This window comes from Blennius ocellaris (genome assembly GCF_963422515.1).
Source record: "Blennius ocellaris genome assembly, chromosome: 10".
NCBI classification, from domain to species: domain Eukaryota; kingdom Metazoa; phylum Chordata; class Actinopteri; order Blenniiformes; family Blenniidae; genus Blennius; species Blennius ocellaris.
The window spans coordinates 24,119,495-24,145,156 of NC_137659.1; the positions used below are offsets into that span (position 1 = coordinate 24,119,495).

The 25,662-nt window shown below is 42.3% G+C and overlaps 1 protein-coding gene across 1 annotated transcript in view; it reads right to left on the minus strand.

The window, feature by feature from the left end:
* Positions 1 to 25,662, minus strand: part of ephb1 (EPH receptor B1) — a 218,997-nt gene that overhangs the window by 13,077 nt on the left and 180,258 nt on the right. Inside the window, exons 7-12 of the mRNA XM_080503748.1 lie at positions 23,687 to 23,849; positions 21,242 to 21,350; positions 20,041 to 20,105; positions 12,502 to 12,690; positions 10,545 to 10,792; positions 9,192 to 9,407 (exon numbers count right to left, since the gene is read on the minus strand). Of these exons, the coding sequence (XP_080359874.1) occupies positions 9,192 to 9,407; positions 10,545 to 10,792; positions 12,502 to 12,690; positions 20,041 to 20,105; positions 21,242 to 21,350; positions 23,687 to 23,849 (990 nt within the window). The remainder of the gene's footprint in view (positions 1 to 9,191; positions 9,408 to 10,544; positions 10,793 to 12,501; positions 12,691 to 20,040; positions 20,106 to 21,241; positions 21,351 to 23,686; positions 23,850 to 25,662) is intronic.

Below are 25,662 nucleotides of genomic sequence, written 5' to 3' on the forward strand. Positions count from 1 at the left end.
GGAACCTCGTGAGGACATGAAAACCACACCGTACGTCCTTCAACTTCTCCCGACGCCCACGGTGAAGCAATTTTTCACCCAAGTGTCACGGTTCTCCAACTATAAGCAGTTGTTCGGGACCTGCGTTTGTGCTTAAACACCTTCTTCCCTCAGATAAGGTCCCATAGTCTCTGCCACCTGCAGCCTGTCAATCAGGAGCCGGCTCCATGACATCACACAAGCTGATCCCAATCAGGCTGGCAGCACAGACTCAAGCAACAAATCTGCCTGGCAACACACACGGCTCCTCTGATTGGCTGGACCAGTAACATGATGGCTGACCACACAGTGCTCACACATATACAGTAGCTTAGGCAGCATACTTTTCAATGCATTTGAATGCTGATGCCAATGACTCAGCATCAACACTTGTTAGCATGCCAAATAGCATGCTAATAACTTTGTTCAATTGAGCTGAAATTTGGAGGGTGGCCTCATGGGGGCGCTGCGATCATGGCGCACTAGCTAATTAGCCGCCGCGCTAAGCTAATTAGCTCACCATCTCAGAATGTGATATAACTCCAGATTCCAGGTCAGCCACACCTGGGAGGTATCCTCTGCGCTTTTTGGGCAAATCGCAGGTGTTAGCATCGCATGCTAACAAGTTTGTTCAAATGAGCTGAAATTTGGAGGGTAGCCTCGTTGTGGCGCTGCGATCGAGAATCACTAGTTAATGACATAGTTTCCACGCATCCTTAATCGCAGGTATTAGCATCGCATGGCAACAACTTTGTTCAAATGAGCTGACATTCTAAAGGTTGGCCTCATGGTGGCACTGTGATTGAGAATCACTAGGTAATGACATGGTTTCCACGTACTTAAATCGCTGTTAGGTGTTAGCATCGCATGCTAACAAGTTTGTTCAAATCAGCTGACATTTGGAGGGTGGCCTCGTGGTGGTGCTGCGATCGAGAATCACTAGCTAATGACATGGTTTCCACGTACTTTTCACCCCGCCGCGGCCTCGCTCGGCAGCAGGGGGCGGCAGGTGGCAGGCACAATAAAATTTCCGAGGGAATTTTCTAGTTAATCTCTTGTTGTTGCCCAAGAATCACATTAATATATTATCAATCATCTAGTGGTGGTATTACGTTTGGAACAGCTCAGCCCACTGTTTTTAATTCTGGGCTCAGCCTTCACTAATAGGTAATACTCCTAAATGACTTATTGAAGTACAGACTCTGACATTCAAGGGTTTTGTCATTCATTACTTTGTAGGGTAGATTTTTATTTGAAGATCAACAATAGCTCACTTTGGACTTTCCTGTGTTATTTGTGTTCATCCTAATTGTGAACGCATCAAATGTGTCACATACCTACAAAACACATGTCTAATCATTCTACTCATTATCTTTGTTCATTTGTAATAACAGTTTTGTTTGTTTGAAGTTTCTTAATATTGTTGCAAATAGATATTATCGTCTCTTATATTTTATTGTTTGCAATGTGAACCCGGCTCAGATGCAAATGTTGTCAAACAGTCACAGATGGTGAATCAATGCTCACCTCACACCAAGTCTGTCAAACATGACAGACAACATAATTCATGGCAGACTGCTCTGGATGGCTGCTCCTCTTTGATGCACGCACCAGGTATGGATGGAGGACGTTCTCTTTTTTATATGTTTATTAAAATGTCTTACTACATTCACTGAGCAAATGAAGGCTATACAATGATTAGAGAAAATAAGCCCTGGAACAATCTTAATGAACTTCTAATTCATACTTTGAGAGGCGAGCAGCGTTGAACTGGTCCTTAAATCCTTGCTGGTCAGTGGCTGGAAGCGTGTCCTCCAAGTGGCGCTGTGACTAACTCCACAGACTTCCTGTTGGGTTTGGTGTATGGGTGTCGGTGACATTTTCGTACGGCCCGATGTGCTTCATATGCCCGTGATAGTTTGTGGATGTGGGTGAAGTATGCCGCCAGTAGTACACTTTTTTACAGTGTGTAATAATTGGAGTGTCGAACAACTCGTCCACAAAACTGCAACCCAGGACAAGCTGTCCACAGGTGAGATTTCAGAATTTTTTGGGAGAAAATACATCCTGTACAATGTACTTTTACATATTATTTCCAATTAATATTTTAAAGATTTTAATTTTTTTTCTTTTCAGAGCAGTGGATACATGCATGTCATTGTCAGTGTTCTTCACAAATCAATGACAGTAGAACATACATAAAAATGATACTTTCAAATTTTAGTTATCTATTATATATCTCAAACATTTACAATATCATGAAAATTTTCAATATTTTTTGTCACTCATTTCAGAAAGACAAACCCATATATGATATAGGCTCATGACACAGAGTAAAATATTTCAATCCATTATTTCTTGAAATATTGATTATTATGGCGTACAGATAGAGAAAACCCAAAATTCAGTGTCTCAGAAAATTAGAATGCAACATAAGATCAAGAAAAAAAGGATATTTTAAACAAAAATATAAGGCTTCTTAAAAGTATGTTCATTTCTTTGCACTCAATACTTGGTTGGGCCACCTTTTGCATGAATGACTGCATCTTACTCTTACTGTTTTTTAACATGTTTAGGTGATCAAAGGTGTAGCAGTTCTGGAAGGAAAAGAAGAAGAAAGTATAATAATATTAATTCCTTTCATTTCAATGGACTCTTTGCACCACTTGGTGCTCAGCCCCTCACAAATACATAAAAAATAATCCAGCAGAGTGAGGTGTGTGTGTGTGTGTGTGTGTGTGCGTGCGTGTGCGTGTGCGTGTGCGTGTGCGTGTGCGTGTGTGTGTGCGTGTGTGTGGTGTGTTGTGTTGTGTGAGTGCTTCAGTGAGCAGCTTGGACACACACGGGTGGGAACTCAGTCCGGGATCATGCTTTTTCTCTGCATTGGTGACTCACATGTGATGGAGGGAGGGAGAGGAGGAGTACAGGAGAGGGTGAACGAGCGGTGGACACGTTTTTTTTTTTCTGGAATCAGGCGGGTCACAGGATTCGTAAGGGATCCCCATGGGGTGGGAGACAGTTTCACATTTAGGGCAGGATGGAAAAAGCCCACTTTGTTTGGCAGGTGGGTTTAAACTAAGGACAGTGAGTGAGTTTTAGTACAAGATGAAGCTTGGAAATGTATCAGGGCCTTTTTAATGACTTTGAGACTGATCTACTGAACATTATATTGCAATATTACAATACAAGATACTGAGAGGAGTTTCTAACTAATAGATTAATGTACAATGCACTGTGAAACATTGAATTGTTTCTGATTGTATATCTTTGTTGTACCACTTTTTAGTTTTTACAATCTTTCTCCTTTTCCCTGACAGCTTTGACTTTGTGGCGAATAATCTTCTCGTTTCCCTCCTTTTTGCCTCAATGTGTTCCTCCACCAACACATGGGACTACATTAAACACAGAAACAAGCAGGATTTTCTGGTTGGTTGGTAGGTTGTTCTTGTGTAAACAGCCTAATAGATACAAAAACCTGATTTGAATACTCCTGCTAGTGCTCAATATCACTCATGTTTCTATTTTTAATTCATCACCTCCAAAAACAAGCTTAAAAGCTAAATCTATGGAGAACATTCCTGACACCTATGCATTTCTGCACCTTTTATTCATAAACTTGGTAAATCAGACCCTATGTAAGATAAAACTAAATTCACTTCCATATCAGGCTCCAAGGAAAAAGGTTTTCCCGACACAAATGTATATCAACCCACAATAAAGGGGGGTGGAGCGAATGGCCAAGCATTGAGAAAATTAAATCATTGAGACGTCAGTAAGTAAATGCACAGACAAAATTTGATACATGGATAAAGAAATATAAAATAAAGTGCCTTTGTTTGCTCCATGTGGACATGCTCCTATTTCATTGCTTGTTTAGTCAGAGACTCTGTCCCCTTAACTTGCACTGCATAAATATTTCACCACAAGCACAAAAAAAGGGCGAGTGAAAAAGGATGCAAATAGAAAAAAAAAAAAAAAAGCGAGACAAATGACAGAAAGCGCAGTGTTGTCCACATAGTGTGAGCGCTGGAGCGAAGCTGAGAGAATGTTGCTCAGGTCACAGGCATTTGACGGATGAGCTTTGTTACTGGCTCGGTGTGACCTCGCCTTTCAACCTCCCTCAGCTTCAATGACACAAGCAAAAACACACAAACACAAACACACACCCTCTCAAATCAACACCTCTGGGAAATAAATACATGTGGCTCAGGGAACGTGGCACAAACACATACCTCCAACCACATACTTCCCCACTTAGTCACAACACATAGTATGCGTTTTGTGACATGCAAGGCAATGACAGCCTCTCCATATCGTCAGCAGAGCCACTCGCACAAAATCCTGACCCACACCTGCCCTCCCTCCTCTACCGTCCTGTGGATATGAACTCTCAATAGAAAGGGTAGCGCCACTTGTCTGAGCTGTTAAAGGCTTGACATGGTCTACTTTAGGTAACAGGCACACACAAACACACGCCGTTAACCTTTCAATACTTATAAGCTGGTCTAACCCTTCATAGGGAAGACAACATAAATGTAGTGTGCTGACACCACTTTTCAGATTACTTGTGCTTTGATTGAATTCTTTCCAAACTTACTCTATATTCAAGTGTAACTAGTACTTGCCCAACTATAACCCTGCTCTTAAATGTGAGTGTAGCCTCAGCCTTCAAACACATTTCGACCTTCAAATGCAAGTAAACTGGTGATGGTGAAGCTTGTCGAGCCCCATAAGGTGGATCACATGCAGTGTGCATGCAGTTTTATGGCCTTCAATTCATTTCCTGCATATTTACTGTCACCCCAAACCTCGCTTATTGACAAGAACACAAACGTGTGTGAACGGAATTCAATCGCCTCAACAATATCTCTACACACATGCACGCACGCACACACACATGCACCCAAGCACAATTGACCGCTTAATGCAAATTGTGCATTAAACCTCACTGTTCATACCCAGAGCTCGGACTTCAACTCTCCCATGGACACAAACCTCAGAGTTGTACATCATGAACCACAAAACGTCATCCATCACGTCGACCACGGCCTCACTGTTCCAACGCATCTTCTTGTTGCTCTTGGAAATGAAGTGTACAAAGTGGAGAAAAATAAAAAAATTGAAGCACATCTCCTCTGACTGGTGGTTCGATGAAATGAGAGTTAAAGCTTTGATCAAATCGGCAGGTAAGCAAGGTCACTCACACTTTCCCGGGACTATTGATGTAGCGATAGATTACTTCAACACCATACAACCAAGTGGAGCACATGCAAACACGAGGCGGCCTAAGCTGCGATGAAGCACAAAGTCCTTAAAGTCTTTAATTTAATTAACACACGTCACCTTAGCAGGATCAGTGGAGCTCAAGTATTGTCCTGTGAGCCCAATTAATCATGACTTTGGTAAGTGGCCAGCAGAGGGGGAGGACAACCTCCTTCTGCCTAAAACGCAACACCATTGCTCTGGAGCCAACCCACATCCAGGGTGAACACAATTACCGGCGTGTCCTCCCAACCATACATCCAGCATCAAGCCACAGGCGCCGTAATTGGTGCGCTTAGAATTGCAGGCAAAAAATTAGAAAAGCAGTGGAGGGAAAGAGGTGATTAATTTGCTAGACGGGGAGGTCGGTGACAATGTAAATCATTGCCTGTCAGTGCAATTTAATTTCCCCGAATCCTTCGGCCTTGTCTGCAATCTGCCTCGCCTCCTGATTGGTTCTCATCAGGTCATAACCAAAGAGGTCACGGAGTGAAGGGCATGATCTCTGCATAGTTTAATTACAGAACAGGTCCCCGTAGGCCCTACACAGGACACAGGAGTCATAAATTCTCACATGTTCTATGGATGTTATTAGTGTGTTTCCCAGTCAGAATGACAAGGAATCAACATCTGAGGCATTTCATTGAAAACCTGGACTTCACGCGACCTATTAGTCGTTACATTTGCTTTAATTCAGGAACTTAAGAGGTTTATTGCTGATCTTAGCCCTTTGACACATAGTAAGATGGTAAGAGAATCAGATATAGGAAGTAACAAAGTACAAATACTCTGATTTGGACTTCAGCTGTCTATGCACATACATGGACATGCATGTGAACACAAACACTGAGGCCATTTCTAATTTACTATTAAAGTACATCTTAAAATCGACACTTTCAAATTTTTAGTTAGTTAGCCTAACCCAGATGACTTGTGTTTTGCCAATCTCCCTGCAGTAGTTTCGATTCCTCTGCTTATAATTGTCGAGTGGATTGCCAAAAATGAAAATGTACTTTATGAAACTAAAGGTTTCAGTTAGATGCCTATGATGGATGAAAGTGAAGCACAGCCAAAGCTTTGATGCACTTCACAAGAAAACACACCATGAAAACGCATCAAACCACCTCATGGACTCACACTTCAAACTCCCTTGCTCTGTGCACTACTTTTTGTAGAGTTTGCATTAGACAACATCAGAATGCCGAACAGAATCTCTAATCCAATCCCCACCTTTTACAGCAGGTTTTATTAGTAAGCTCGACGGCACAGAAAACAGAGGTGCTGCTCCTCTTTGTAGCTGAATAAAAGCCATTCAGCCAGGTTTAGCCACAGGGGTCAAGCAGGCAAAGCGGGCAGTTGCTGGGGAACAATTAGCTTTCGGTCACACTGATGTGAAGGTACATCTTCTCTGGCACCTATTGCACCACCTCAGGTGAGTAGCCACCCTCTGCCAATCATCCCACCCAATCGCCCTGCACCTCTGTCTGCATTTGCATTGTAATTGTTGGCTGTGACAGTTTCCAATGCATAAAACAATGATTTTCAATGCCACCGTATTTGTACCTCAGCTCAACCACAAAGACAAAACTACAAGGTGGTTTGTATTACTGTCTTCTTTCTTCACCTATATTTAGATGAAGACAAATTATTTTGAGAATGTTCTTTTCATACCTGAGTGACTCTGACTCGCAGACTAGTTGACGGCACGCGTTTGATCTCAACTTTCACAATTTCATGTTGAAATGCCTCTGAAGCTGATCCAAAGCTTTTTATAGTGTAATATATTTAGATTATATTCATATTTATTCATGATACATACTGTGCTCCCACAAAGCACCTACATTAGCATTGTATACAATGAATTATTTTAAGGAAAACACCACAAAGGTGGATTTAATGAATCGAGTCAGAGACTCAGCTCCCAGGTAGCATATTTAGAATGAGCTGTGTGGGGCAACCAGAGGCTGGTGGGGTAAAATACAGGACATGGTTAAAAAAAAAAGAACAAAAAAACAGGTGTTTTAAATTGTATTTGTGCTGTGAATCTAGTCCTGCTGTGATCCTATTGTTCTCAAGAATAACAAATCAGACAGGCCGATGCACTTCATCCTGTGTCTTACCTGCAGAGGACCTCACGGCAAAATGCAGGAGGCAAGAGCTGAGACATCCACACTAAAACATACTCATTTGCATCAAACTCTTAAAATGGAGTCAATTAGATGAACACATCAACACAAACACACACACACACACACACACACCCTTGTGCACGCACGCAGCAACGCTTTAATGTTCACATGCATGCCAATGTTCAAAAATATCCAGCCCCCACATGCAACCCCGGGCATGTCAGGAGTCCTAATGACCAGTGCTGTGTGTTTGCGGGGGTGTAAAAGTATGTTTGGAATTAGGAAGAGGAGAGGCAGAAGATGAACTAACGATGGCTGCTAATAATTACAGATCTGTAGCATGGAGGAGTTAATGAGGAGCCAAAGCCTCCCATGATGCCCCAATAATAATGAATGAGGAGTGAGAGAGAGAGAAAGAGTGAGCGAGAGAGAGAGAGAGAGGGGGAGAGAGAGAGAGAGGGAGGAAGGGAGGAAGGGAGGAAGGGAGGGAGGGAGGGAGAGGGGATGGGGGTGGGAGATGTCAGTTTGAGAGGCTGCAATGCCCTTTGGTTTCCCTGCACTCTGGGCATGCCAGTGAGAGAGGAGCCTTCCCAGAGGAGGCTTGTCTCCACGCTAATGAAGATGTGACAGACCTCTGGTCCGTGACTTGCAGAGTATAGGAAAGAGGAGGAAGGAGAAAGAGGAAGAAGAGAGTGACAGCTTATATAAAATGAAAGGCACTGAAAAGGTGAAAGGTTTCAAGGACCTTCAAAAACAATGAGACAGCATCAGAGTCACAACTTATAAGACTGATATCTCTGAGGCGGTGGTTTGATCGTAGTACGCATCTCAAATAACTGGTTGGAACATTGTAGATTGTAGAGCAGAGAGGTGAGTATCAGAGACAACCCGGGGTGTGGTGGGCGCTGGACCCCCCCAGTGTCTTACAATGTCGCCTGTTGTGTACGCATTTGTGTGTTTGCTGGGTGGGTGGTGGGCGGTGGGGGAGTGGGCTTCCTTCACCCCAAGAAGAGCTGAAGGACGTTGGAGGGGTCAGAGATGTTTGGGCTTCTTTGCTCTTGAAACTGCCACTAAGACCCCACTTGGACTAAAGGCCCATACACTGTGTGCTTTATGGCAGACGAAGGATAGTGGTCATGGGAGAATCGTGGCGAAATCTTTGGTTGTGGCACTAATTCAGTGATCCGACGTTGCACTCTGTCAACGGTTGAAGTACGGCCGTTGTCATGGTCTTGTGACCAAAGACAACCTGCGATAAAATTCTGACAGTGTCAATATTTGGGTCGATGGTGACTGCTGCTGCGACCTGTTTATGTTTATGTAAAGACTATAACAGTAAATGCTAATGGAACATGGTAGTAGATGCTCACAAGTACTTACTTCAAGCTCCCTTTGCAAAATTAACATTCTAAGTTTTCCTCTCTCTCTGAGCCACGACCTTGTCCATTGTCTCCTCCTGCTCCTTTTTTGGGGGGATTTCTCTCCAAACACATAAATACCACAACGGCGAGGGATACATTCTTGTTTATGTTTATAATGTGTTTTTCTCACATGATCGCATATTCTTGTGCAACCAAGTATTCAAGTATCAAGTATTCATCATACAATCTGCACACAGGAAACTTCATTTCATGACTGAAATATTATTCGATTTGTATAGTACAGCGAGGCTAGCAATGAACTTATAAGATTGTTAAAATCACAGCCTATAGGAGCCCTAAGAGAGAAAGCAGATGAATGGAAGGACTCAAGCACAAGAAAAGAAGCTTGACAAGCACTCACCAGAGAGCTGGTGTAGCTGGGATCAGAGGTGTCCTCCTGCAGGTAGCGTGAAAGGCCAAAGTCGGATACTTTGCACACTAAGTTGCTGTTGACGAGAATATTCCGTGCAGCGAGATCACGATGGACATAATTCATTTCAGAGAGATACTTCATCCCCGCTGAGATCCCGCGCATCATCCCCACCAGCTGGATGACTGTGAACTGACCATCATTTTGCTGGAAGACAAAATAAGGTTATTTAGACATTATTTAGATATCAAAGAATAGCTGGTGGATGGAAGTGTAATGGGAAACTGTCACAATTCGTTCATTTTTCTTCTACAGTTTAAATCAGCTCTTTTGTGTGGAAATATGACGTTTTCTGATGCACCGGGCCGACATGTTGTCTGCATCGGGGGCTCAGTCGGCAGCTCAGTCGGATTCTTCGAAAAGCCTTGCAGTGTATAATTACCACCACACCCAGGGGATACATGCACGTTGAAGAAGATATGTGGTAAAAACCTGACTAATGACAAACATCAACATTAGTCACCAACTTTGATTTTTTTTTTCCCCACTTGCTCTTTTTGTTTCCTATTGTTTGTTGGTTGTACGCTGCCATTTAAAAATCAACATGTTATCTTGTTTTGGAGCTGCACTAATCCTAGAGTGGACTTGTATTAGATAAGCAAAATGGATCCTTGAAGCCAATCCTACTAATTATACGTGTTGAAGCAGTGTTCCTTTTGAGCATACAGGAATCTGTCTCTTTAACATTCGCTCATGGCGCCTCCACCCATGTGCGAATGCTCTGAAGACAAGCTTTGAACCCCGAAACACTGTAACAAATAAGAGGGTAAGCGAGATCGATGGAAACACAAGTCGGACGTGGCGGTTAGCAAAGCCAACTTCAAAGAGCCAATTTAAACCCACCCGAGATCAAAGCAGAATGGAACACCAATCCATGAGATTGAAGCAGGAAAAAAAGCCAGCTGAATATTGATTAAGCTGTATGTCCGCTCAATCCTGACTATAAAAGAAAGAGTGAAGAGTCCATTAATAGCTCCAGGCTTAAAGGCTGATGAGGCTAGCCGGTGTGGAAGTTTTCCAATTAGGAGTGATTGAAATCATGTCCATTGTCATGAAACATATTCTCTGTTGGCACCAGATAGATTAAGAAGGCTCATTACAATTTGTTTTAGTAGGAGGGGTTCTTGGCATGAACACTATATCGGATTGTTTAAACAAGATACTTCTAAATAGCTTCTCAGTCCCATAATGCTCACTCTATGTTCAAGTCTCTCCTCTGACTAACTGCTCTTTCATATGATGCAAAATGTGAAACAAAACCCCCCCTAAATGATCAATACTCACCCTGAGGAATGAGTCCAGGGCTCCATTCTCCATGAACTCTGTGACAATCATGACCGGGCGGCTTTTGGTGACTACGCCCTCCAGACGAATGATGTTTGGGTGGTCAAACTGTCCCATGATTGACGCCTCGGACAGGAAGTCTCGTCTCTGCTTTTCCACATAGCCAGCTTTCAAGGTCTTGATGGCGACATAGATTTCCCTCTTTCCAGGCAGCTTCAAACGGCCTTTGTATACTTCACCAAATTCACCTACATGGAAACAGATGTGTCAATGGCTTATCTGCCAAACAACTGATCTGTGTCTGTCTGCAGACCTGCCGCCCAAAGATTTGTGGACAGGAGTCATTAAAACAGTATTTACTCATAACTACTGAGTTGACATTATAGTCCTCATTTTGTTCAAATCCTCCACAGCAGGTAGAGCCAGAAACTATTTAACAGGAAGGACTGTAAGCAAAGGGATCAGGCCCCTTTTTCCTAAGACTCTTTAGAATTTTGCTACTTTGAAACATTGTCCAAGACAAAGAACAAATTCCATTTGAATGAATTCAAATATGTTGAGAACATGCATAAACAAATCTGACCCAATGCGTGCAAACATGTTGTTTTGACCAGGTTGCAACTCTTAATGTGCTTTGACTTCCCTTGCTCGATATCAACAAAATGAATTGTCTTCATCAAGACCAACTGCAGCACGAAAAACACTGCTACCTGCAAAATACCAGTCTAAACAAAACATGAAGATGTTGTTGTTGAAGATGTTTTAATAGCTTATGACTGTAGATGATGTGTTCTGACCGATGGGTCAATTCAATCAAAAACATTTCCCTAAAGTGATTAATAGAGTATGATAAAAAAAAGAAAAGAAAATTAGAACACATACTTTCTAAAAAAAAATTTTTTTTTCTAATGCTCCTTAAAGATTTTCAAGCATCTCCATGCAAAATGACTTTGAATACTATTCTACATCTTGATTCAGGGTTTAATACAATGGTCACTCAAGCCTTGTCTCCTGTTATTCTTTCATAATATTCTTAACAGCGTGGCTCCTTTGACTCACCGTAGTCCTCCTTTCTAAGTGCCTGCCAAGTATCTTCATATTCCCCAATCAAAGAATAACAGACAAGCACTATCCGGTAAATATCTGGAACCCATTTGATTAATTATCACCACCTCGGAGTCCTGCAGAGATGCCACACAGTGAAGTCAACAAAAACGGAAATCTTTAATTAGTTAGTCCCCCCCTGCTTCCTTACCCATATCCTATCTCTGTCACCTCTTCACACCTCGCTTGCTGGGTAGGCCGCTGCTCAGGAGCTATTCCAGGCTGGTGGGTGTTATGCAGCATATTCTAGCCTCTTTATGATTCAACACATATGTTATCTGCATGCCCTCCAGGCAGTGAAAAATGACGTGGGAAAAGGACATGTTTAATCCATGTCGATTTAACGCAGAAGACTCACAGATTTCTTCAAAGCAAACAGTGACTGATGACCTGTTAATCATTTTTAATTAACATATCAACAATATATGAGGTTTCATTCCATAGCATGGACACAGAACTAATGCCTGGGCCTATTTCACATATCAAGTAAATGAGACGGGGTGATGCAAGGTAGACCACGTTCAGAGCAACACCAATAGGATCCAAAAACAGAGAAGCACTGGGAATAGGCTGAAAGGCTTGAGTTATTTCTTATGCCATTCGCTCCCCAGGTAGCTGGCCTATTTACTGCTACTGCACTTGACATAGGCCCTTGACAAGTTCCCATCCGATGCGGTTGCCTGATGGGCCGGGCTCTATGACCTTCAACACGTCAGGGCGACACCCCTGGCTTGTAGCTCAGGTGCACAAGAACACAGGGCAACAAACCAACACACATTGGCTCTGTACACAGCCGCAACACAACAGCCTCACACACAACCACAGATTGTCCCGCAACACCTTCTGGCCTCACCTGCACCGATGACCTCCTCTATTTTCACGGTGGAGACGTCGATCTCCTTGGCAAACTCTCGCACGGCTTCGTTGGGATCCTCGTAAGTGAAGGGGTCGATGTAGATCTTCATTCCCGGAGAGCCTGAGAAGTGGGTCGGGCAGCCCAGTGGGGAGGGGCAGTTAGACATGTCGGCTCGCAAAGAGAGTTCTAGAAGAAGAAACCAGTGTTTTTGTGCTTATGTCTTGTCTTCGCAGTTCAAACATGCAATTCTTTCTTTGACTTGTAGCTTTAATCAAAGAGTGACACAGGCTGGTAGGTTGTTCAACATTCCTCTGACATGTGTCAATGCTTCCGTCTTCATCAGAAACGTCTTCTGGTGGCGTCATATGTGCTTTGAATCATGTCACAGAACCTGAGCTGTCAGTTGGTCACGACAACATCACCAGCTGATAAAAGTGGGACAACACTGGTTTTTGATGAAGATGAAAGTTTGCAGTTAAACATGTCAAAGGTTTAAAAACCTTCCAGCCTGAAAAGACAAAAGCAAAGTACAAAATATAAACCAAATGCAAAATTAACTTAATTGATTATTCACAGTGAGGCCTGCACAATATTGCGTGAGTGTGTGATGTGTTCTTTTAAAGAAACAGTGCTCTTTCTCTTAAACCAACTGGAGCCTTTTTCCATCACATCGAAATCTGCACTTCTCAGTTTTCAGACACTTTTTCTTGATTTTTTTCTTTTTTTAACTTCTGTTCAGTGGCCCGGTGGGTATGAAATAATTTGGTATTTCAATCCATGTAAATTCTAAAACAATTTTCTATGAAGAGGTTGGGATTAATCACACTTTTCTATCCTATTTTAAAAATTCTGTCATTTTGAATTTGCAAATCACGTCAGTCTTTTGCGACATTTGCATTGTGTATCTTGTGATAACGATACATTTGCAAGATATTGTGCAGCCCTACTTGTAATACATATACATTTTTCAAACTGTAAGAAAACATCAACAAGAGGAAGACATGTTAGAAAGCATAAGTTCAGGGTGACAGGACTCAGTCATGAGTCACAGCAGGCCACAAAATGTGGGTTTGATGTGAAAGAGGAAACAGACCTGAAAACAAAAAAATAAATCCTACATGGACAAAGGAGAGTTTATAGAAAAGCAAACGTATACACTGGCTCTATTTGTTCTTTGATAGTGGCTGAACCAATTCCCCTGCAGCTGTTCACTCTCGGAGCTCATAAAGGAATAAAACTAGCTCTTCACAGGTGAGTTTGGGTCACAGACCGGAGACGTCTGCAAATGGAGGACATGCGTTCTGGGCTGACGGCAGCAACACTTGTAAACACATCTAATATCGCTTTCACAAGAAGGACGGCCGACGACCAGAACAAACCCGTCACCATCAAGTCAATTTGTCCCTCGTCATTTGCATAAGCCACACAGAAGAAGGAATGAGTCTCTGGAGATGAAGGAAGGACGGGGGTCTCGCTCCGGGATCAAGGTGGCTCACCTTGCTCTGGACTGGAAGCTGATTCAAGTTATCACACTAATTGCCTTGAACCCTGGCTATGTGGGTGTAATTGCTCATTAGATATTCTATACAGGCCAGATTCAATTTAATCCATCAGGGTTTCCAGTCCTGGATTCCATGAAGTCCTTTTATTTACAAGTGTCGTCAGGCTGCTCACTGCACAGCAGCACCGGGTTGCAGCGGAAATCACACTGTGGACAGGTGTGTGTGTGTGTGTGTGTGTGTGTGTGTGTGTGTGTGGGTGTGTGTGTGTGTGCGTGTGTGTGTGATCCTTACTCTTATCATCACAGTTTCATTAATACTGCTAAAACATCTATGAATATAGGCCCATATTAGCTTTCAACATTGTTGTTTTCATGCTTGCGTTATTGCTGTTATTGTTATTACTCTATCTACCAGATATTATTCTCATAACCATGATATATATAACAAACAATCTGCATCTGATTTACTCAATCCTGGATTCAACATGCAAGATTTCATGCTCAAGACATTAGATTTGAGTCTACATGCGTTCTGCAGTCGGTTTGGTAAAAATGAGTGAGATTACACAAAGAGGAGTGTTTAAACGAAGGTCTGCATGCAATATATTCTGTTCACATGAGAAAGATCTGCTGGAATCTTTATTGTTTGCTTGTGATCGACATAGAGTGCCGAGACGTAAGCCTGAACTCCACAAACACAAAGTTATCGGATGTCTGAGTGTCAAAGCAAATAAATCAGAATCCGGGAGGCAGAAAACACAACATTTAAAAATCACGTGGAGGCCGCTGAGGAAAAGAGTGTCACTAGAATAAGTGGAAGATGTCTGCTGAACGCAGAGCTGATTTAGACACAACCATCAACTGCTTCAAACTAGCAAAAGGTTTGCACTTTGTACGGCTAATCTCTCGTCAGTGTATCTCGTTAGTAGATCAGCTTCATCGAAATAATTTAACCTGAAAAGGTTCTCAGTTGTATTAGTGCGTGGCCACATTTCCTCCATAAATAAAAAAGAAAATATCAGAGGGAGTACAGCCACTCAAAAGCCCAGGCTTCTGTGTGCGCGCCTCCAAATAAACGCACACCCATTACTTTCTAATTCACCATCCAGAAACCACTTTTCATGTAAAATTTAAAATGCAAACAGTTTATCGCTCTCCTTCCCTCTCCTCTGCAGCCCCCGGTTAACTGGACTTATCTTTCTTTATGGCCAGTGGATAAAAAATAGATTCCCGCCTGAATATTTCATAGGTTCTTCATCTGAGTGGATGAGAAAAACGCAACCCAATGTCAGCTCTATTTTTGGAGAGCTTTTCAAAGAACAGCCAGGTCGGAGCTGCAGCGACCGAGCACGGCAAGAACACATCAGCGTTTCACATCTTTTTCAATCAAACATTTAAGAAACGGACAAATTGATTCTCCTTGCTGTATTGGGATTATAAATCACAACAGAGTCATTGACATTTAGCTGATCGCTGTTATAAGTTACAGTTGACTGCACTTCACTTAACCATGTTATTTTCACCAATGTACGATGTTCAGCCTGCTATTACTCAGCTGCACTGTCATTTATTGAATGGCCCTAATGTATCCACAAATCAACTGTACAACAGTAATGCTCACGTTAATCTATTACCAGCATTGGGTACAATCTAATTACTGGCTGCACAATGCAGACAAACAGGAGAATTTCAGTGAAGGAGTGGCTCGTTTTTCAGGTTAAAGCCTTTTTCATATTTCAACTCTTCCTTTCTGTTCATTCATTTTGCATGTTTTCATGATTTCAGGATGCTGCAGTTACACATATATTTGATTCAATAAAGGAACTTTTTCAAAAGTCGTATAAAAAATGTAAAAATATAAGTGAATTAAATCCAGTTTCCTGTCAATCTTAAATGCAGACTAATTGGTTCTGTGGCTCTGGTTATAGTGAGCAGAGTTTCTTTCCTGAACACAAACTAATTACCCGGCGTTTGATGTCAGACACACACACATGCACTGGTTTATTAGTGTGAGAATCACAGAAGGGATCTAAATATTGTTTGGGATTAACAGTCACATTGGCATCTTAATACATGTCTGTGTGGGTTTATGAAGCATGTGGCATCTTCTGCCACTTCTCTTTCAGTGAGAAGCTCAAATCTGCTCCAAGATGAAGGTTTAAAAAAAAAAAAAAACCCTGACATTTTTTTACTAATAAGTTAATATGAAATATGAATACAACTTTTGCTTAATCTTACAGGGAAATGTAGACATGATATTTAGCATCGACATGGTTTTATTGAGTATGAGCACCTGAAGCTGAAGCATGAAGAACGTCTGCAGCCACGAGGCAACAAACATATTGAACAAGAGTGTGTTGGTGGTGGTACGCAGAAAAACCTCATCAAGGCATAACGAGAACACGAGTGTCTGTTAACTCACGATGAGCGTTTCAACTGGAGGTGTGAGGAAGGAGCTTAAAAACACTGAGACGCTGCTCTTAGAAGTTCAATGAGCTTCAACAGCTGCTATAATGAGGCACATTTAATTCTTAAATGTCATTTGCATTCACATTATTCTAAACTTCACGATTCAAGACGTTTCCTCAGTGAGAATGATTTCAAGTAACCCTCATACTCAATAAAAAGCCAAACTCAGCCTTCCACCAGAGCTCAGCGGCTCTTTGGAGCAGCAGTAGCGTCTTTTTCAAACGATTCTTGAGTTTTATCTGAGCCCACTGGCAGTAACCTGTCACTAATTGGCTGAATTGGACACAGTTTAGAAAGACTATCTGTATTCCAGGTCCCACAACTCACAGTGAATGTTAGAACAACAGCCAAACAATGAAATCTCCCGAGACCTCTGCTGAAACTATTTCAAGGCGTGGACAAATGATATTAAAAGAAACTGTAAAGTTTCTGGTATTCCCAAAAGGACAGCAGCCTTAATAATTACAAAGTAGAGAAAGCTTGGAACTGGATTTATAATCCAGTTGGCTTTCCAAATACCGAAATTAAAAAGTAAGTGAGTAAGAGCGAGAGGACTGCGGACTTTTGTCAGACTTTCATAATCTTCATTCCGAGAGAAGAGATTACCTGTAGCTGCTTTTCCATTAACACCGTCATTGAATTACTGCATTTCAGTGTCACTATAGCCAGTAGGGGAAGAACACAGAAGTCCTCGGCCTTCAAATAAAGCAAACAGCTCCCTCGCAGCTCAACAATCTGGAAAGTGTCTTATGTGTGCAGATCTAAACCTTCAGCCCCCCTCAGAACCCCTGGGAGAACAATACTGGGCCTTTATTGGGTGAATAACCCAATAAATGCATCACCATTTGGTTTGACATTTTCCAAATGCGTTTTTCTTCTATAAAAATGTTATTTTCTTGTGTTTTTTTTCTTGAAACTCTTGAAAGTCACAAAAACAAAAGGGTTTTAAAATAATCTTTGCAATATAATTCTCTTTTCTCAAGTATTTCAATGAGATGCAAAAAGATTGATGAGGGAATAGATTTATAAGGGGGGTATACATTTCTAAGCTTATGCTTCCTCCTACTCCTTTTCGAAAATGTTAAGTTCTCCCCTTCAGTGTATTAATTGCACTCTATTTTGTTTGATTTATTATGCTTGAAATAAAGTGAAACAAATGAAGGATAGAGCAGACAAAGAGTCTTTCCAGCATTAATTTCCGGCCTATTATCAGCTTCTGAATATTAACAGACTTTCTCTTTTGGTTTAAGTTCTACTGATCTATATTATGTGACAACAGTAATATATATATTTTTATTGATCATGATTGATTTAGATAATGTGGGTGTTTTTAGCTCAAATAAAAAAGAAATATGGATTTCAGGCTTACATAAAGTTTGAACATGAAGAAAAACCTCAGTGTGATGAGAGCTTAGGAAAATGGCAGACAGGATTAGAAGACAGGTAATTTTGATTAAACGAGACTGATACATTACGGCATGTGATGCGTTTCACTTCCTGGTTCAGTGTGTCAGGGTGCATTGATTCTGGTTGCAAGTTTGCCATTTTAAAATCTTTACTCTTGCTATATGTCTTGTCCTGATTCATATTCCTATGTTGTCTCTGGTCCTGATCACAGTCCTCAAGTGTTTCCAGCTGTCTCTTACTCCCCTTCTGTCTCGCTATAAACTCAAGCTGGATTCACACACACACACATTCTCCAGAAGGAAGCAGGAGACTCAGATCTGCTGTGTGACTTTACACTCACTCACACTTTTCAAACTGTCCTCTGCCCAACACCATTACCGTGTAAACTCACAGCCACAACACAACAGACGATTTCCATTTTCACTTTACAATGAATCCAGGACAAGTCAGAAAGTGAAGGGTCAATCAGAGGTCAAGCTCCACTTCAGGACAGACTGGACTAATGCTTTGTAGGGTTAAAGACAATTTTAAAACTCAAAAGATTTTGGTTTCTGATCTTTGATTAAACTGCAACACAACATGCAAATGTGCTCATAACGCTTCTCCAACCCACTGTATGAGGCAATGAGCCCCGGCCAATCAAAGAGATAAATAATAAGCTACCTAAAGAGAGCTGCCCCTTGGCTCTGATGGGAGTGATGCTAAAAGCATCACTCCCATCAGACAGACTGCATCACACCCACTGTGAGGTGTAATGTAAAAGGTCTAATCCTCAGAAGTGGAGACACTCCACTGCACCAGTGAACTTCAAGCATTCGCTGCATCTTTCTGGAGGTGGGCTGGAAATGAAGAGCTGCGTGCGTGCGCGGGTGTGCGTGTGTGTGTGTGTGTGTGGTCACATCTGGAGACAGCTGGATGGCAACGCATTTTTGGAGGTTCCCGCAAAACAATTGGCCGAGAGCTTCTATTTTATTGTTGCACTGAATACTGTAATTACAAAACTGTCAGTCAAATCAAGAGAGAATAGAGGAAAACAATGCATTATGGGACGATGGAGGGAATTTCTGAGTGTGAGCATTTTGGAGGTTGAAGGAATCAACCTATGAATAGGATCTCTTATCAGCATTTTATTTCCTCTCCACTTCAGATTGCTTGTTTGGCGACGAGGTCAGGGAGGGTCTCTGATTTTTTTGTTTGTTTTCACGACTTATGTTAATTGCATTAATTCTTTCTAAATATAAAACTGACTCATCTGTCCACAGCAGCTTCCACAAACCCAACGTGGCAACACGTTGTAATCTGTCAAATCACTTTTCTCCATCAGTCTCGACGAAATTCGACTCCTGCTGAGCTTAGTAACAAGACACACTCTTCTGTACGTACATTGGTGAGTGTGTGTCCCTCCAAGCTCTTTCTCCCTCAGTCTGTGCTCAGGGACTCCTTAAAAGCAGCCTTAATCACAGCTATCATACACCCCGAAGACGTGTCAATCAATATCACTGTGTTGAGGAAAGAAAAAGCTCATTTAGATTCATAAACGCTGCCTGAGGTACTTTCAGTTTTACCTGATCTCCACTCACAATTCTACGTACAAATCTGAAGCCAGAAGAGGAAAAACAACAACATTATCCCACCAATTAATTCAAGGTGTGATTTTTTTGAAGTTCAAATAGTTGCTTCTGTTTCAAAATGAAACTCATCACACTTTAAGTTGACCCCATGGTTGATTAAATTGATCCTGCTCCACAATATTTGAGTGAATGAGCAACAGATTTTAGGTTAACTCAACATCTGTCAATCTACAAACTGAGGACGTGGGATGATGTTCCATTATCTGGACCCTGACGCTCCATGGACCTGTTCAGAGAGTAGCACACAAGTCCAGCTCTGGTGATGCTGTCTCAGCTTCAGTGACTCTCAAAGATGGAAGAATACTGCACACTGCAAACATGCATTAGCAAATAGCTAAAAATGTATCATGGCATGAATGAAAGTCAATAAATCCTGAAAAAAATCTCACAGTTCAGTAAATCCCTCTATAAATACCCATGTGATCGCCACAATCCAGGGAGCAGTTTATCAGGCATCCAGTGAATGAAAAGACAAATACAACACGCTCTGTGGGACTGAAGGTGTTGAGAGTTTGCAGTTGGACTCACCTCGTCCGGTGCTGTAATGTTGCAGCTTGTCGCTGTACACCGCCTCCTTGGTGTACGCTCGTTTCCTACCACAGCAGTGGATATTGAGAGAGGATCACAGATGAAAGGATGAGAGAAGAAGTAAACAGCGTCCTATTGCTGTTCATGACCTAAACGCGACGTGGCCGGAATTGAATCTGTTGCAGGCTTTGCGATGGCAAATGAAGTTTATGAAAATGAGCTGATTTTCAATTAGACCTTGATAGGATCTCTCTCCTTTTCATCCGTCTCTTCTTCCTCGGCATCAAAAGAGCCGGGACCATTTGATGAACGCTTTACTTGCTTGAACTTGCACATGGCACTGCAGAAAATTTGACTTTCTTATTTCTAAAGTGGAGCAAGACAGGGAAGTGACAATGTGACAAACTGCCACAAAATGGAATTGGCTTAACGGGGGAAAGCAGGAGTTGTTAAGTTCTCTATGGAACTAAGTAATCTATTTGAAATGTGACATCTTGGCCTCCCTGTCTGTCAAATAAACGACTTTTTAAATCTAACTTTTGATATTTCGTACCTTTATAAGCTAGGGCAGCATGGAGGTAGATAGAATCCAAGTAAATCAATCACAAAACTAAATTGAATAAATCTGTTGATGTTGAATTTATTTGCCTTGAATTTTTGCTTTTAACCTGTAATCAAATGTTACCATCACAGCTGCTATATTAAAAGCTTTATGAGAGTCTAACGACTTCATCTATGATATAAGCAAAGCAAGTGAATCCAGCTGACCTCAGGTATTGTGAATGTGGATTTTAAGGGCGAGATACTTCACGCTAAAGCAGCTACGGTCACAAAAAGCATAAATTCACACATGTTGCACAGTCAATGCAACAGAAGCATCATTCATTGTGTTTTCAGCTTTATGTATGTATTAGGTTGGCAAAAGCCCTCAACAGAAAAATATTGCAGGAAGAAAAATATTTTAAAAAGTACAAGAGTTTGGTGAAATGATTCAGTTATCAGCGCTTCAGTACTTTCAGTAAAATAAGTGTATACGAGTGTGCAGCTCTCATGGTGACTCCGAGTCAGATTGGTAGCTAGAGAAATTTAGAGCTGGAAATATAACGTCATGCATTTTCTTTAGTCGGGGATCTACGTAGAAATGGAGCTGTCAACTTCTATGTGTGTGTTACATGAGACGAGCACAGGGAGGAGTGATTACCTGCTGCACACGATGGAGATAGCAATAAGAGAGACAATAAAGACCACTCCTGCTGCTGCTGACCCCGCAATTAGAGGAAGCTGCTCCCGCAGCTCAGACTTGAAGTCATCTGGGTTGCAGAAAAAGAAGAAAGTAAAAAAACAAAACAAAAAAAAAAACATACAAAGAGTCAGCATTAGGAACAACTTAGGTAAGCATAGGAAGCATCGATGAGTCTGTACATGTGAGTGTGTGTCTTGGAGCAGGATGGCTCGACTCCATGGATAAAGAAAACATATAGCTCTCTCTGCTGACTGAAATCCTGCAAGCTTTTGCAAAAGTGACTGACAGCTTGTGTTTGATAAACCAAGAGCGCTAGAGACAGAGACAGAGTGAGGCATGACACTGATGGAGAGAGAGAGAGTGATGGGGGGTAGGGGGGGGTGCAGACGTCTCTGCTGCTGGGGCTGTCAAAAGCAAGTGGACAAGAAAATGCACCTTGGAATGTTGTTTATACACTGTTGAAAAGGAGCCATCCACTGCCAATCATACTCGCAGCCCAAACATGTTTCTTGCGAGCAGCTGGAAGTTCACAGGACGGCCTAAATGCCTGCCTCAAAAAGCTACACGGCACAATCCTGGGTTATCTTTTCGTGTGCCTGTCTTTCCGTGACTTTGGTACTGGCAGACGCTGTAGTTAAAGCAATGCACGATTTTGCATGCTGCAGGCAAATCAGCAGCTTCTAAATCCAATCCCCCGTGTAGAATGGGCCTATTGGATTAAAGTGATAAAGGGAGCGCTAATGCATCTTCTGAGCGGTGTGAAAGCTGCAATATATGTGGAAACTGTGACAGGAATTGCTCACTCTTTTAACTTGCACATTTATCAAGTACATTTCAGGAAAACAGTGTGAACACTGTTCCAGCTGCTCGTGCTTCCCCACAGTCTCCACCCGTTCCCTTTTGATGAATATTAGTTGTGAGAGGTCCAGATAAATCTCTCCCTCACCAATATGAAAATGGCAACTTTCCTTGATGGGCACAAATCGCACAACAAGCCGCTCCAGAGGTAAATAGGCTCCTGTTACAATCAGTTAGTTCCCGAGGGCCGAGCCCATGAAAGCCTGGAAACGGTCACGCAGGTCACACGACCGACGCACCAACAGGCTTTTTTCTCCGTCGTACCTGCCAATCAAGTGTGCACTACTTGTGATGGGCACTTGTGCATCCACAGGGCGGCAAATGGACACCTTGTGGGGGCGTCAGGAAATGTGCTGAGAGGGAGACAAAAGGGATAATATGTTTTGAAAAAACATGGAGTGGCCGGGTGGTGAGCGTTATCTCCAGGATGCGAAGAGAAAACACTGGTAGAGGGGCAGGAGGCAGAGACGTGGGTGTTATTGTCAGCGGTCCTCCGGCGCCTGCTGCTAATTGCCTTGACGAATGTCGTGTGATGGCGGCGCGCCAGCAGATGAACCGTAAACACGGCTGGTGTGAGCGAGTGTGAAGCCGGTGCACGTCTGTGTTCATTTTCCCTCCAACTGGCTCGAGTGCAACTGTGGGAAAGACAATTTGTGACCACGAGGGATGGAAGAGGGGTCGCCACATCTGTCGCAGGTAGAGAGCCACAACGAACACCTCTATCGTCATCATCATCATCATCACCACCACCATCTTCAAGATCATCATCCTCTCGTTCATTGTGCTCATCCTTAACAGCGATGATGCAATCAGGAAGTGTTGCTCCAGTCTTTGATGATTTGTGGCCACATGTTCATTGTAGCGTTGTCGACATCCTACCAGGGAAAATAAAAACCTCCCTGTCCCATCAAATGTTTAACCCACGCTCTGGTACTTTGAAAAAAAAACCCCAAAAACATTCATTGGTTGTCAAGGCTTTAATAATGTCCTGCGGGAATCTCCCCTCGCCATCACTCGCCTCCTTGCACTCACATTAATGAACACGGCTCCACAATGCCAGTTTACCAGGTGTTGAGCTTCTTCAGCCCTCTCCTCTCCAACAACCCCCCACCACCCATGGCAAAAAAAAAAGAAAAAAAAAAAAAGAATCTCATCAGCTACTAATCACAACGATGCATTCTGGGACGGCTCTCCAGCAACAGAAGGGCTGGGTGAAAAACCAATTAGCTAAGCATTTTGGATCAAGCACAGTTAGTTGCGCAAACAAAAGACACTCAGCATTCTTCCGTATTCAAAGTACCCACACACTCTCCAACCTGACCATGAAGAAAAATAATTTATCTGTAGACATAGCAGTGCAATCAAATATTACGATACTCCTCTATCTCACCGACTAATAATAATGCGACAACAAATGCAAAGAGACACCAGAGTGTGGGGAATAGTGAGTGTGCGTCAGCGAGAGAGAGACGGGAAAAACAAGACAGAGAAGGATTATGACGGAGAGAGAGAGAGAGCTGTTTCTCCTGGCTGCACCATCCTTACCATCTGTGAGGGTTTGGAAGCACATCTTGCTGCTGTATTTGCCAAAGCCAGCCACAGTCCGCGCCCGCACCTGCACCACGTAAACTGTACCCGGCCTGAGGCCCTCCACACGAGCTGTGTTGGTTTGGCTCCGCAGGATAGTGGAGTTAATCTCAGCGTGGTCCTGAAAGAGAGGACGAGCATGGAGAACAGGTTAGAGCCGCCTCACCACCATCAACAGATTCCAGCCACGTGTGCAGGAAATGGAGAGAAAAGTGAGAGCAATCAGAGGATATGGGTTGAAGATGATTCAGTTGTGGAGGACAAACACAGGAAATGCAATGTACTTCTGATAAACATCACGGATGAAGGGAGAATGAAAGTGGCAGATAACAGGCCAGTGGATATACAAATCAGACTGGAATGAGGCGTTTTGTTGACACACATGTTGCAAAAGCCAATTCAAACAAAGACAGCCTAGTTTTTCTCCAGTATTTCAAAGGATTGGTCAGTCTAAGCTTCAAACACACGGATAATATCACGTAGGAACACAGTCAACCTCCGACACAAAATGATAATTAACCACAATCCCATCCTGCGCATTACAAAGTGCAAAAGCTCCTTGTGGGACGTACTAAAACAAGACTGTGCATTCTGTATCTTCAGGTGAGCTGATTGAATTACAGCACAAAGTGGAACAGGATGCATTTAAAATATGACAGCTGGCTATTTCCAAACACACAAAACACTTCATTATTTCATTAAAGAAACCTCAAAACTCCTAATTGTAATAATACTTTGCATTGTTCCATTCTTGTACCTTCCCTGTTTTTATAGCAGTGTTTAGTTTTTTCATTCATTTTTTAAATTGGGTGACTCTGGAAATGGTAGTCGGAGGGATTTATCCCTCAACTGTTTCTTATGATGAGGGAGAAGATAATATCTTTGAAGCAACAGAACACATTGAGCTGCCACTGAGAGTAAAAGTCACAACATCAAAGATAAGAACTGAGGAGGTTCAAGTACCACTGCCAGCAGTAGAGTGCCCATGAGCAAGAATCCCAAAAGTTTACCTGGAATATAGAGGTAAGCTTAATATGAACTGGTAAAAAAAATAGTGCATATATTGTGCACATACACAATCATACTTGGTGCAATATGAGGTGAAAAACACACAGGCAATGTTTCACTTCTAAAATGGAATGAGAAGAGGAGATATATTACTCCCAAATGGATAGACACCCAAAACACCAATTTCTGCCAAAAACCATGCTGCAGCCAGACAGTTAGCAGCTTCACTCTGAGCTCCTCTGGTCCAGATACACTCAGGCCAACCTGCTATGGCTTTCACTCCTTTCAGTTATCATTCATAAAATACATGTTTACTAAACTTTTTTATGAATTTCTTGTAAAAAAAACTTCCTGGGAGAAGTATTTTCCCAGAACTCACATCCTAATTGTGTTCATTGGTGCTGTCATCCAGCAGCATACATGCAGTTATTTTCTTTTGAGGTGTGAAGCGGTTGCTTCTCTCAGAGCCGGTCAGGCAGGCTGCTGCAGCGCCTGCTGGGACCGGTTGTTGGTATCTGCGAAGGGGGATCAGTAATGACTTGGGCCTGTCACCTTCCTGTAACCCAGAGTGAATATGACAGCCAGAAAATAAGACTGCACCTACACTACACCCACAACTAAAGTTGCTGATAGCTCAACGATGGGAGAGAGGAGGAGAGAGAAGGAAAGAGGAAGAGAGGAAGAGAGGAAGGAGGGAAGAATGTCTCTGTCAGTGTAAATCAAGTAAGCCGCTGTTTTCTTAAGGCTCAGTCAGGACAGTAGCTTTTCATTTTGGACTATACCTTATCATACATATATGATGACATTGAAAGAAAAAAAAACATCTGTGAAGTGGAAAAAGGCGAAGAGAGGGATGAAAGAAGATGGCAGGAAGTGATGAGAAACTGGACACAGAAGCAACCCACGTCGAAATCATTATCCAATCT